At 41.5% G+C, this 15,050-nt stretch overlaps 1 protein-coding gene across 1 annotated transcript in view; it reads right to left on the bottom strand.

Annotated features, from left to right (window-relative positions):
* Positions 1-15,050, bottom strand: part of PRKN (parkin RBR E3 ubiquitin protein ligase) — a 686,369-nt gene that overhangs the window by 115,658 nt on the left and 555,661 nt on the right. The window contains exon 11 of the mRNA XM_059828079.1: positions 2,905-3,054. Coding sequence (XP_059684062.1) covers positions 2,905-3,054 — 150 coding nt within the window. The remainder of the gene's footprint in view (positions 1-2,904; positions 3,055-15,050) is intronic.

The following is a 15,050-nucleotide window of genomic DNA, read 5'->3' as shown; positions in this document are numbered from 1 at the left end:
CTGACTGCAGAGGGTACATATGGGGATGCTTAAATTTAAACCTCTCTCCTCACCTTTTTTGGTACAGTTCTGTCTAGTTATTTACCAGGCTGTTTCTGGGTCCCACATATTGCTGTTTCCAAATTTCCTGACACAAAGCAAAATCCACCATCTTTAACTTTCCCAAAGGCCCTTTTAGCAAATTAAGAGCACTCTCTTGGAAACTCACATTTAGCTTTGACACTGATAGCAATGACTTTGCAAAAATTGATTCAAGTTCCTCATTTCACATACCAGAGAAAGAAACTGAGGGAGGCAAAATGTCCGTAACCTAGCCTGGCTCAGTTACCAGTTCATTTTTTATTGCTCTTTCAGATTTGGTTGGAGTCCTTACATGTTTGGCACTGCCTCACACAGTTTTCTCTCTGAATAATGGAATATTTATTTTGCTTCAGTCTCTTCTGGTCAGCTTATTCTCTGTTTGGTTTCTTCTGCCTCTCCTTTTCTGAAATGGCTGCTGAAAACCCTTTTCATTTACTGTCTCAACTTTCTCTTGAAAACCTATTCCTCCTTCCTCCCTTGATCCATCTCATCAGTTAATCAAAATCCTCATCTACTTGACAGTTGTTAGCTACCCTTATACTGCAATTCAGACCCGAACAATCAGTTTCTTCTGTGCGGCAGACACCTATTTCTCTACAGGGGCTTTTGGGTGAATAACAGACCGTTGATGTTAGATGTAACTTCTGCTGTTAGCACTATGTTATTAACTCTGAACTTTACCCAAAGACAGAGGTTCAAATACCCCAAAAGACACTCTACATATCTAATGTACAGCTTAAAAGATGACACAGATATTCATAGAGAATTTCCAGATTCATGTTGCCCTCCTTATTTCTTTGCTTACCAGCTTCAACTAGGAACGCATCTCTAACCTAGGCTGTACAGGTAAGTATTGCAAGGCATCTTTCGCGACCTTTATTTGGATGGACAAAAGGGACGTTCTTTATCTTGGGACTTTCTTTGAGCTTGTAAATCATTGTGTACACTTGTGAGGGAACCCAGAGCTCTGAAGTGGATGTTCCTGGATTCCATACAGAAGAGTGGAAGTCCTTCACACTAAAAAAGGCCAGGTTTTGTCTGGGAAAAGACCCACCATAGTTTAACTTTCTGAATAGAAAACACTCAAAGTGACTACAGAAAGCAGACTAGAAATAAATAGCTTTCCTAACTGTCTTGGTGTCCTTGCAGGCAGATCCTTACCTTCAGCCAGCTTTCTCACCAGCAGCTGACTTCAGTGCTAGGACCCTCACCACAGGAAATCTTCTGTGACAAATCTTCTTGGAGGTTACCATTTGTCAAGGTAACAAGAAAGACTCAAAGACACGTGATTTCACCCTGTTCCATTATCGATTCTGAGGAAGGGCCTTAATGTTACCAAAATTTGGCTTACAGACCAGCCTCTTGCTTCTCATTTCAGCCTCAGTGAATTGTAACCTTTAATGTTCAAGACATCACATAATCCAAAACAAAGGGTGAGGTTAAACTCAAGGCTGCAGCTCTGGTCACTAGAAAGCACAGCACAGAATCCATAAAAGGAAACAGAGCAATTTGTTAAACCAGGCCATACATCAATCCTTTATGCTACGTACACTTTATTTACAGGGCATTTGCAGATTCAGAATGGTGATGAATGAAGCTGCAAGACACAGTTCGATTTTCATCACTTTAAGGCAGAGAGTGGAGTAAAAATTACTTGTGATTTTATATTTTTTTAACCGATCTCTAATAGTTAATCCAGAGGCATTTCCTTCTGTTTACTCAGTCTTGTTTCTTATTACTTTCCCACCTTCTGCTTTATTTTATAGCCCTATATCTGCTCAGTGAGCCTGGGGAGTACTCTGCTTTACATGCACCACTGCATGGACAGATAGGAATTTTTACCAAGGTTGACAGATGCTAACCTACTCACAGAAGACAAGTTATTGCAACTTCCTAGTTTGGCAAACAATTACTCTTCCATGGTATCAGTTTGGGCAACATCAAAACTGCAATAAAAAGTGCATTTTCCACAAGAAAGACAACAGCAAGAACATGATAATATTCTATAAATATAGATACTTTCTCTTCTCTCATAGCCTGCATGAAATTCGGTAATAATACCAACCATGGAAAGAGTCACTTAGTACAAACATCAGTTAGTCACTATGACCTAACATTTAATAGGTTGTTTTACATAGAGATTTCTCTCTACATATTTCTACTTCCCCCAAAGCTTGATTCTTGTAAGGTACTTGTTATTTCTACAGCTCAAAACATCACTAATCCATACGATTTGACCTCTTGGCAAAAACATTTTCAAGTGTCATCGGTTTTTGATTTCCAGAAATCCACCATTAATTGCGCATTCCCCCTCCTTAAAAGCAATTTTTATGAGAAAACAAAAATATTTCTGTATTTCTTTTCATCATGTATCTTAAAATGCATAAGCAATGTCACTGCAGTATCACAGACTGGTCATTCTCTCTCTCTCTCTCCTTTTTCTATGCCTTATAAAGAAAGTTGTTTTTAATAAGAATGAATGGTTTGCTCAAGATCCTGTTTGTTTTTGCTGAGTGCTAGGAGAATAAAGTGCATTTGAATTGTCATTTGCACAGCTCAATTTCTTACTGTAACTACTCAGCAACTTCTTAAACCAAATAAAGCAAAGAATTCTGGAATGGACATAGTCTACACGATAAAGTCATCATTCCTAAGCCATGGTGCTATATTTAAATTGTACATTGAGCTACAGTATCTCACTCTGATACGAAGGGCAATTCAGAGTCACTGATGGAAAAGGAAAAAAACATTTCCCCTCTTATTCTAACATCATACAATATCAATTGTTTCCCACACCACTAGTAGGAAAATATATATTCTTACCCCACAGCCTATTCCGTTGCCTTGTTCACATGCAATTTTCCTCACTCCTGATTCAGGAAGCAAACCTGCTCCACAGCCGGGAGTTGGACACAGCACTCCTCCCATCTGCAGCACACACTCCTCGGCCCCATAGCGCTGATAGCGGTTGTACTACAATACAACAGACTGGTGTTAAAATTCCAATGGCACACAAAAAAAACCCCCCACAAACTTTGAGCTTGAATCTATCTCATGTAATCAAGTCAACTGTCCTAATGTCTCACATGCTAAGTTTGGGTTATTTGTCAAAAGTCTAAAAACTTTGCAGTGTCGTTAAATGGGGTGTCACTCCCCTCTGACTCACATCATAAGCATCATTTTCTGACTCGCAGCTATCATTTTCACCACCAGAAAATTGTATGGGATATTAAAATCAAGAAAACAGCAGACTGTTTCTGTAAGTAACCTCAAGAACTCTTACATTGCTATAAAATTATTGTAAACATCATAAATATAGTCCAGCAACAGATACTGATAAATGCTGTATACAGATTGAAAAGAAACCCACAAAAAACCCCCAAGGATATGTAGGCAGAAGTACAGTATAATGTTTTAGAGTTAAAGGGTTGTAAAAATTGCCCAGCCAACTTTATTTTCAAATTAAATTTCATGAAACTGATTGGCAAAATAATTCTCTGATATACATTTATTTCAATGTTAGGCGTAGTTTTTGTCCAGGGTCTCCCAGAAAATTTTCTTAGTTTTTGCAGTTTTCCTCTAGTTCCATCCTGATAGCCTAAAAGGCTATGGAAATGCCTCCATTTTAATGATGGAGGCACTGACACACAGCAATATTAAATAACATGCTCACTGTATCCTCACTGAGAAAAACGCCCACTCTAAAATGACTGATGCCATTGCAATAACTTTCCCTGGTCTAACTTACCCTGCTTTCAGATGGAGATAAGCTGAGCAAGTACGAATCATGCTGCGTACATGTAAATCATGTCCACTCTAGAGTTCTGCATTGGTGCAGTTCCACACTAGTGGCTACATAACCTTTGTAAACCAGGCTTCAGATTCGCCTATAAATCTGGTCTACTGCAGAGTGAAATAAATGAAAGCATTTCGTCCTAACAGCCTCAAAGAAAAATGGAAAATCCAAAAGGCCAAGGAAGAAGGGAGTAGTATGAATTTTCTCTGCAAGCAGAATGACTTTATGGTGTGCTAAAGGAACAAAACAGAGCTTTATGTTATAGCACAACAGTATTTAGTGCTTCATAAATTTTTCTCCCATAACTGCTCATGAAAATCCTGTTCCCTTTTTTGGGGGGGGATAACGAACAAAAAATTCTCTCCCCAAACTACAGCCCTCTCCAAACAAATCCCACAAGGAAAACTGAAGGAATAGGACCAAAACCTCCTACAGAAAGGATACAAAGAAGAGTTTTAAATTACAAAGACAGGGGCTCCACTGCGTATTTTCTGTGTACATTTAAGAAGGTTCTTCTGCAAATGTTGCCATAACATGTCATGTTACACCGGCTTTTTAAAAATAGTATGCTACTTCTTAAAAAGCTCTAGTATATAGACATAAAAGTGTTGCATCCCAGGAAAAAAAAAGTTTACCAAACAGAAAGTATCTGCTTTTGTCAAAAAAAAAAAAATCCTCGCAAACTCCCTCTCAAAAGAAAAGCAAAATCCAAAAGGAAAGAAAGCCTTCAAAATATCACTAAATGCATGAATGGCAGCCAGAAATCCTGAATTAAAGATCTTGGATCTGGAAGATACCAGTATTTTGAGAAATGTACAAGACATGTCTGCAAATTCTCCTTGAATGAGGGGGCTCAGCAAGTCAACTGGTGTTTTTCTATGTTATTATTATGCTCGAACCTAGAGTAATGGCATAAATATTTAATGTTGGACTCTATCAATTTTCAGTAAAGTTTGTGATCCTTGCACTAAATACATGCTGAGTGCTCTGAGTTGTTCTGTTGGCCTTGAACAGAAATATGGGTAATCACAGCTGCAAAACTCTCTGCTGACCTAATTTTTCTTCAGAGCAGAGACTGGACCTGAAGGTGAGGATGGTGATTGTCTTACCCCATTAAGAGGGAACATTGTGCTGGATGTGGGATTGTTAGCAGCTTCTCATTATGGAGGCAAACACCAGTGACACTGTAGCTGAGATTCTGTCAGCATTAACATTATAAATTCTCAGCTTAAAGAAAGGATATGCTTTCCAGTCATTAACTTAGCATAAAAAGGCATGGAGAAACTCCTCCTGTGTCCTCTCCTTTTTTTTTTTTTTGATACACAAAAATGGAAGATAGGTAAGACGGGAATCAATCTGTCTGGTCAGAGAAAGTTACAGAAAGGAAATGTCCAGTCCACCTATTGGCAAGGTGGCCAATGCCATCATATTCTGTCCAACAAATTTGACATTTTATACTGGTTCAGCACAGGACTTACGCCAAATCAGTACAGCACTCTCATCAGTGATTTTCACACTATGAAAGCCAAACAAATGATCAATTTGAAGACAGGAAAGATCCTACTAAATGTGTTCGCACATCTTGACATCTAGTTATTAGCCTGTTTTCTACCTTCAAAGTCCAGATACATTTATAAGATTTCATTTTTCAATTTCTTTTTCCTTGTGCCTGTACATTAGCCCACTTAAAACCCAGCAACCAAGTAAAACATGTAGTAGCAGAACATACACATGCTTACTGCCATAACACAGTCATACATAACATATGCGGATTTATATACTGTATTCTGTGGCCCAAACCAAAACAACTGAGTCTGGAGAAGAGGAGGCTGAGGGGAGACCTTATCGCTCTCTACAATTACCTGAAAGGGGGTTGCAGAGAGGTGGGTGTTGGCCGGTGTTGGCCTCTTCTCCCAAGTGACTAGCGACAGGACGAGAGGAAATGGCCTCAAGTTGCGCCAGGGGAGGTATAGGCTGGATATTAGGAAAAATTTCTTTACTGAGAGAGTGGTGAAACACTGGAATAAGCTGCCTAGGGAAGTGGTGGAGTCACCATCACTGGAGGTGTTCAAGGAACGTGTGGACGAGGCATTGTGGGACATGCTTTAATGGGCATGGTGGTGTTGGTTGATGGTTGGACTTGATGATCTTACAGGTCTTTTCCAACCTTAGTGATTCTGTGATTCTGTGACTCACTTTACATTGAGAGTGCATTTATAAAAGGCTTGTAAAGGACCAAAACACACACTCATGAATTATTAATTAACGATTTGCTTATAGTAACAGATTATATCTATTAGAGGCCTTTTCTCCTATATACCACAGCCATACATATCACACAGTACTAATGCAATCAACATGCTTAAAGCAAGTAAATTTTCAAAAGCCCTTAAATGTCTTTGGACCCTGTGATGTATTTTTGATCACATGTCTGGATGAGATATTTAAAGATATTACAGCAGACAACCACCACCACTGGTTTACTTTGCCTCTTATTCTCCACTGGAGATTTAAAGTAGGATTCATTTTAGTTTGGATTTCTGCAGTGATGATGCCTACAGTTGCACTGGTTGCTTAGACTCCTTTTATAATTAATGGGAGAATTAGGATGCAATTTATTTTTTCTCTTTTAGATTTGTACATTAGCGTGAGAAAAACTGAGCCCTGGAATGCCCTGTTCTCTTGACTATAAAGAGACATCAGACAATTTGCTAGATATTGACACCTGAAATTAGGTGACTCCCACAATAGGTGCTTCAGTTCAATAATTCTGCTCCTAAGTCACCTGGCCTAAGCTATTTTTGAAACCAAGGTTTAGGTACCTAAATAGCTTAGACCATAAACCACCTCACACAATTTTAGCTCTTCAAAAATTAAACATCTAATCTAAATGACTCATATAGGCTCCAAAGACATTGAATGAGAAGAAACAAGATCGTAAGCAGGAAATTTATCCTGACTTACACGCAATGTCTAAGATAGGTAGGATGAATCACCCTGTGTAAGTGCTATAGTTGAAGCTGAGAAAACTAACTTAGGCTAGACATCTAACAGGTAAAGAGCTGTCGTTAAGAGGTGAAGCTAACTCTTCTGTATGTTCAAAATATTTCACAATATCTATTATTCAATTATTATCAATATGCCTCCTATTTAAAGATGCAGACATCATGTGTAAAACAGTTCTGCATGCTACAAGGAGGAAAAATATCTCCAATTATGTTTTAGGAAAAAACCTCTTACAAAGTTTAATATATGGAGAACTTGACTGAACTGACATCCATGGCACCTGATTTCAATTCCTAGCAGCAGCACAGCCTTCCTGTGGTTTTCACATAAGTCACTTAATCTATGCTTCTCATCAGTTCCCCGTCTATAATGAGGGAGAATGATACTTGCTGATTTCACTGTAGTGTTAAGAGGCAAAATCCATTAATAGTCATGAGGACATCAAATACTATGGTAATGGGGGCATAAAATTACACAGAAATCACCAGCTGTCTACTGCTGCTAGAAATCAGCTTTTGAGCAAAGCATGTCAGGCATTTATATGCGACTGTAATAAGGTCCTCAGAAATACAGGTAGGTAAATAGTTGCTGAATTCACCATAGAACCATATATTTCAATGCTTATTTGAAAAAAAAAAAAGGCTTTAAAAATATGATTTACTCCAAACCACTAGTGCTAAGACAGCTAAAGGTATATGAACAAGGTAGTCCTAAAACATTTTGATTTTTTTTTTCTCTGAAAACTGAATCCTGTTGTGAACTTTTCCCTCAGTTTGTGAATTACAGAATCACAGAATTACAGAATGATAGGGGTTGGAAGGGACCTCTGGAGATCATCTAGTCCAACCCCCCTGCCAGAGCAGGTTCCCCTAAAGCAGATTGCACAGGAATGTGTCCAGGCAAGTTTTGAATATCTCCAGAGAAGGAGACTCCACAACCTCTATGGGCAGCCTGTTCCAGGGCTCTACCACCCTCAAAGGAAAGAAGTTCCTCCTCATGTTTAGATGGAACTTCCTATGACCAAGTTTGTGCCCGTTACCTCTCGTCCTGTCACTGGGCACCACTGAAAAAAGACTGGCCCCATCCTCCTGGCACCCACTCCTTAAGTATTTATAAGCATTGATAAGATCCCTCCTCAGCCTTCTCTTCTCCAGACTAAAAAGACCCAAGTCCCTCAGCCTTTCCTCATAAGAAAGATGTTCCAGTCCCCTAATCATCTTGGTAGCCCTTTGCTGTACTCTCTCCAGCAGTTCCCTGTGTTTCTTGAGCCGGGGAGCCCAGGACTGGACACAGCACTCCAGATGCGGCCTCACCAGGGCAGAGTAGAGGGGGAGGATAACCTCCCTCGACCTGCTTGCCACACTCTTCTTGATGCACCCCAGGATGCCATTGGCCTTCTTGGCCACAAGGGCACATTGCTGGATTGTGGTCATCCTGTTGTCCACCAGGACTCCCAGGTCCCTTCCCACAGAGCTGCTCTCCAGCAGGTCAGCCCCCAACCTGTACTGATGCATGGGGTTATTCCGCCCCAGGTGCAGTACCCTACACTTGCCTTTGTGGAATTTCATAAGGTTCCCCTCTGCCCAACTCTCCAGCCTGTCCAGGTCATGCTGAATGGCAGCGCAGCCTTCTGGTGTGTCCACCACTCCTCCCAGTTTTGTGTCATCAGGAAACCTGCTGAGGGCACACTCTATCCCTTCATCCAAGTCATTAATGAATATATTGAACAGGACTGGACCCAGTACTGACCCCTGGGGAACACCACTTGTTACAGACCTCCAACTAGACTCTGTGCCACTAATTACAGCCCTCTGAGCTCTATCTATCAGCCAGTTTTCAATCCACCCCACTGTCCGTTCATCTAACCCACACTTCCTAAGCTTGCCTATGAGGACGATGTGGGAGACGGTGTCGAAAGCCTTGCTGAAGTCAAGGTAGACAACATCTACTGCCCTCCCCTCATCTATCCATCCAGTCATGCCATTGTAGAAGGCTATCAGATTGGTCAGACATGACTTGCCCTTGGTGAATCCATGATGACTACTTCTGATAACCTCCTTTTCCTCCAGATGCTTTGAGGTGATGCCCAGAATGAGCTGTTCCATCATCTTTCCAGGGATGGAGGTGAGGCTGACTGGCCTGTAGTTTTCTGCGTCTTCCTTCTTGCCCTTTTTGAAGACTGGAGTGACACTGGCTTTCCTCCAGTCCTCAGGCACTTCGCCTGTTCTCCAGGACCTTTCAAAGATGATGGAAAGTGGCCCAGCAATGACTTCTTCCAGCTCCCTCAGCACTCGTGGGTGCATCCCCTCAGGACCCATGGATTTGTGGACGTCCAGTTTACTTAACTGGTCTCTAATTTGATCCTCCTCAACCAAGGGGAAGTCTTCCTTCTTCCAGACTTTCTCTGTTACCTCCAAAGTCTGGGACGCCTGAGGGCTGGCTGGAGCAGTAAAGACTGAAGCAAAGAAGGCATTCAGTAACTCCGCCTTCTCTGCATCATCTGTCACCATGGCACCTGTCTCATTCAACAGCGGGCCCACATTTGCTCTAGTTTTCCTTTTGCCTCCGATGTACTTGAAGAAACCCTTCCTGTTGACCTTGACATCCCTTGACAGGTTTAATTCCAAGGAGGCCTTGGCTTTCCTCGTTTCATCCCTGCATACTCTGACAGCATTCTTGTAATCTTCCCAAGTGGTCAGTCCCTTCTTCCACATACTGTAGACTTCCTTCTTCCACTTGAGCTTTTTCAGAAGCTTCTTGGTCAACCATGCAGGTCTCCTGCTTCCCTTGCCTGATTTCTTGCTCTTAGGGATACACCGATCCTGAGCTTGGAGGAAGTGGGACTTGAATATCACTCAGCTCTCTTGAGCCCCCCTACCCTCTAGAGCCCTAACCCATGAGATTTCTCCAAGCAGTTCCTTGAGAAGATCAGAGTTAGCCCTCCTGAAGTCCAAGGCTGCAATCCTACTTGTCGTTTTGTGCATACTGCACATGATCCTAAACTCTATCTTCTCATGATCGCTACAGCCAAAGCTGCCCCCAACCTTAATGTCCTCCACCAGTCCCTCTTTGTTTGTCAGTACTAGTTCCAGTAGTACACCTCTCCTTGTTGGCTCCTCCACCACCTGAGTCAGAAAGTTATCATCAATACACTGGAGGAACCTCCTGGACTGTACCTGCCTGGCTGTGTAGCCTTCCCAGCAGATAGATACCAGGGTGTTTGAAGTCCCCCATGAGAACCAAGGCCTGTGATTGTGAGGTGACTCTCAGCTGTCTGTAGAAGGCCTCATCAGCTTCCCCATCCTGATCAGCTGGCCTGTAATAAACATTCACACCAGTGTCTCCCATATTCGCCTGCTCCTTAATCCTTACCCACAAGCTCTCAACTTGCTCATCATCCACCCCCAGGGAAAGCTCAATACATTCCAGTTGCTCTCTCACATAAAAAGCAACTTCACCACCTCGACTTGCTGGCCTATCTTTCCTACAAAGAACATAGCCATCCATGAGAGTGTTCCAGTCATGTGAGCTATCCCACCATGTCTCAGTAATAGCAATGTGATCATGGCCCTGTGACCGCACACAGACCTCTAATTCTTCCTGTTTATTCCCCATGCTGCATGCATTGGTGTATAAGTGTTTCAGAGAGGGAGTTATGTGTGTAATTTTCACCCTTGAGGGGTGGTAGGCCTTCTGGTTCTCAAAAATACTAGCACGCTGCCCCACAAGTGCTGAGCTACTATACCCAGGCGCCTCTCTAGCAAGCCCAGTTACCTCCACGTCCCCCTTCAAATCTAGTTTAAAGCTCTCTGAATGAGCCCTGCTAACTCTTGCCCTAGAACCCTCTTCCCCCTGTGATACAGGCTTTTCCCATCTGTTACCAGCAGGCCTGGTGTCTGGTAAATCAAGCCATGGTCGAAGAACCCAATGTCCTGCCGGTAGCACCAGGCTCAGAGCCAGGCATTGATCTGCTGGCTCTTCCTGTTTACCTCCTCATCATTCCCCACAACTGGAGGGATAGAGGAGAACATGACTTGTGCTCCTGATCCCTTGACCAGTCATCCCAAGGCCCTGAAATCTCTCTTCATTGCCTTTGGACTTCTTCTCACGAATTCATCACTGCCTACCTGAAAGATCAAAAGGGGATAATAATCTGAGGGCCATACTAGGGAAGGAAGCTTCTTCTTTACATCATTAACCTGGGGCCCAGGGAGGCAGCAGACCTTCCTATGTAGCAGGTCTGGTCTACATATTGGGCCTTCCACTCCCTTCAGAAGCAAGTTGCCTATAACAATGACCCATCTTTTAATTTTTACTGAGGTGGTTTTGATGCAGGTGGTGGTCCAACTAGACCTCGACAACACCTCCAAGCTGAGAGAACTATCATCCTCACCATTGTCCAGTTCCCCTTGCAGCGCAATGTACCTGTTTTGCAACGGCACCTGGCAAGGTGAGGTAGTCACTAGGCAGACGCGCCTGCGGTGCCTATTGCATTGGGCAGGAACATCTTGCCATTGACCCTGTCCTCCAAGTCACCACATTCAGCTGGGTGGAGAGAGGACAGGGAATTCTCTGCAGCATGGGTTCTGTCTGCCTGCTGGGTTTCTATCATGGGAGGCAGGGTGAGACTCCAAGCATCTATCTCCCTCTCACATTCCCTCAACCTGCTTACCTCTTCCCTGAGCTCCATCGCTAAGCGGAGGAGCTCCTCTACCTGAGCACACCTCCCACAGGTGTGCTCACCACTGCCACCCAACAGCAGCGTAAATGCAGGGCGCAGCCTGCAGCTCGACGCCTGGGTGGCAGCATGCTCCCACAAGAGCTCCATCTGGGAAGCTGCATCAGAGCTGGTGCATGCAGAGCTCAGAGATGCCATGGTCTTCCGCCAAGTAGATACCATGGCTTCCTGGCCGAGCTGGTAGACTTTCAGCGTCCTCCCATGAGAACTGCTGCGCACTGGCAGTCCCAGTCAACCCAAAACTATACTTTTCATGGAATAAAATTTTCAGTGGAAAAAATTCCCAGCTCTACTTGTGGTATTTCAACTATATCATTAAGTTCTTTCATGCAAGCTTTGCTCGTAAAGACTTGTCAGGGCCTTTAGAAATTATTTTTATAAATGACTATAAATTACAGTATGACATAGACATGGAGGCTGGATAATTGCAACCATTTATTCCCTGCTCCCCACTTTCCAGATTGGGACAGTTTCCCTTGAGTCTTAGAATGGTACAAGGTTTTCAGCCAGTGGAAATTCAATCATTTGATGTTGTAAATCAAGGGTAATATAAATGAAATTATTGGGCTGACACAGGAATAAAAGTTTTAACTATGGGTTGCAGACTTTTCAGTTACATTGAGATTCAGATACTAAGACAAAACTGAAATGCACCTGGATGCATAAAACTCTTGCAAAATACCCTTTGTGAACACAGCAATCCTTGCCATGTTATTTAATTTGCAAGTTATGCTTTAGTATCATAGAATCATAGAATGGTTTGGGTTGAAAGGGACCTCAAAAGATGATCTATTCCAATGTCCCCTGCCACAGCACATGTGCCTTGTGCTATTTTAATTTTGCTTTTACACTTTGGGCAGAGTTTTCTTTATTTTTCTGTGTTTTCCTCACACCTAAAAGCATCTGCTCAGTAGTAGCCTTGTAGGGAACTTTGGACAAAAGTTTGACAGTAGATGTACAGCCAAAATTTCTAATCTCTGAAAGGTAATTCAATTACTTGTTTCTTTTAACTGCATGTAACGGTCTCAGAGGAAACGAAATCTACTTTCTTGAGTCAGATTGTTTTTACTGCTCCTATAAATCAAATAACCATCTGTGTGTTTCAAAATTAGATTGTGGAAGCTATTAGTCCATAATGTAGACTAAGCACTTTATTTATACGTAGTCTACACATACAAAAAAAAAAAAAAAAGTAGTAGTTCCATAATGTAATTAGGCAACTTAAAGTACAAAACCCTTAGTACTCATTGGACTAGTGAAAATACTTACAAAAGCGTAATCTAAAATACAGATTAAAAAGAGTTGGACTGACATGGATTTCCATGGACCACCCTTACTTTATTTTTCCTGAATTACTGGGCTCTTCTGCTGGCTAGTGGTAGGATGGGAAGAGTAAGTTCAGAGCATCAGCTCCTTTTTGTTCCCACAGGAGCACCACAAAGGAGACCAGAAAGAGAACCACCTTCTAGAGGGCTGGAATTTGCCTGACTTTGGAGAGTCATGGAAAATTGGGTAAGGCAGTCTCAAGAAAATACTTAGATAAGGAACCCCTGACAGGACCAATGCAACACAATTCATGGACAAAATTAAACTGGAGTAGAGAGGGGGGAAAGAAAGGAAAGACTGCAGTTTGCAAAATGATATGAAATAAAGCACAAGGTGAGGAGTATGAAAATAAAGAATACTGAGAAGAGAGGACACTGGAGCAGGTTGTATTGGAAATCAAACAATATATGAGAGGCAATATGATGCAATGAAGAAAGTGGACTAAGCCCAGTGTATGACTTGGCACCATATTTACAAACTTTTGGAAGTTTGTGATCTTCCAGCAGGTATTTGTAGGATCAGTCTGAATAGACTGAATGCTGGAGATCAACATTCAGTTCCTTCTGACCCTTGTGGAGCTCAAATCCACATTTCTTTCTCCCCTACAAGCAACAACCACCAAGGCTGTAACTGATGCAAGGAAATCTTTTCAGTTGATGCTGTTTCAAATTATGCAACTGAGATTCACTGAAGTAGATACTGGCTTCCAGGAATTCCAATTCTAAGGTCACAAGAGTGAATATATGCATGTTCCATGACAGCAGATCAAAGAAATCCAAAGGATGGAAGAAGTCCCATCTTCTACATCCACCTGAGACCCTGAACACTGGGGTTCAAATCCTCCCTCTGAATTTAATAAAAGCTGGGTGGAAGAGAATTCCTATATTTTAAGAAACACTCAAGTTTTTCATGGATAGATGTTACAGACAGGTGAACAAATGGAAATTTGGATTCTACACAAAATGACATATTTTTTGGTTTTGACAGGAAAAGAATATCCTTTAAATTAGTTTTGATCACAAGTACTTTCTCCTTTCTTTCTCCCCATTTTTTATTTCAGCTGTTGAACCAAAAATAAATTACTTTTACTTGTCTAGTGCACAGGCAAGTTAAAAAAGGAGTTAGAAAGTAGACATGCCTTGCCTATGACAAGAACTCAAAGAGAATAAGGTTCTGATAATCCAGGAGAGACAAAGCTGAGGAACTCACATGGATTTCAATTACCTCTGAAGTCAGGGAAGAAGGCGGTTAGGAGACGTTCAAAGCAGATATACCATAGGAAGAAAAGAGAGGCACATCACTGGTCATACGATATTGCAACAGTGTAAAGTTTGTTGTGTAGTTCCAGCTATAAAAAAAAGGTGGTGTCAAGAGGATCAGGAGCTAAATGCAGTAGCTCAATTTTAGAGAGAGTGAAGGGATGGTGATGACAAATCCAGAAGGTGAGCCAAATGAGATGGACAGAAATCAGATACTACACAGAAAAGTGGAAGAAACTGAGAGATGCATGTAGGTATCACTCACATTGGCTGAAGCCAGGGGACTGGGTGGGAAAGCACAGTGCTGTAAGGAAGTATACTCGTAAAGTTAACAGATTTGAGAATGCTAACAAAATAGCTTTGATTTAGTAATTATGAACTGGAGAAATTATTCAGTGAAAATTTATTCTTTTTTTTTAACTGCATGTGAATTATTGAGAGGTAACTTACATTTTTTCCAAGTGTAGTTATCAAAAAATCTTGACCCACACATACTTCAGAAGCACTTTGTTGATCATATTTGACAGTTTCCTGCACTAAACTCAGCTGATTAATTAGAATTGTCACATGACATTACTTTTGCCTGAATGGGTAAATATATATCAGTTAGTTTAAGACTGACTTTATATTAATATTCTGTAGCATATATTTAAAAAAAATTCCTCTAGCAAGTATTCGAAGCAAAATAAAAATAAAAACGACTTTCACTTTGCCACACACAGGTATTTTATACAAATTCCTTTAAATCCTCAATTTATGTTAAATTATTTCTGTCCACACTGTGTTCTTTTAATACTAGATTTCTGTATCTCCTGAAGTTACAGCTCACAGCAAAACCTAGCAC

This window comes from Gavia stellata, chromosome 2 (assembly GCF_030936135.1).
Source record: "Gavia stellata isolate bGavSte3 chromosome 2, bGavSte3.hap2, whole genome shotgun sequence".
NCBI classification, from domain to species: domain Eukaryota; kingdom Metazoa; phylum Chordata; class Aves; order Gaviiformes; family Gaviidae; genus Gavia; species Gavia stellata.
Note: the sequence above shows the minus strand (reverse complement) of the source record. Positions and strands in the feature narration are given on the sequence as shown.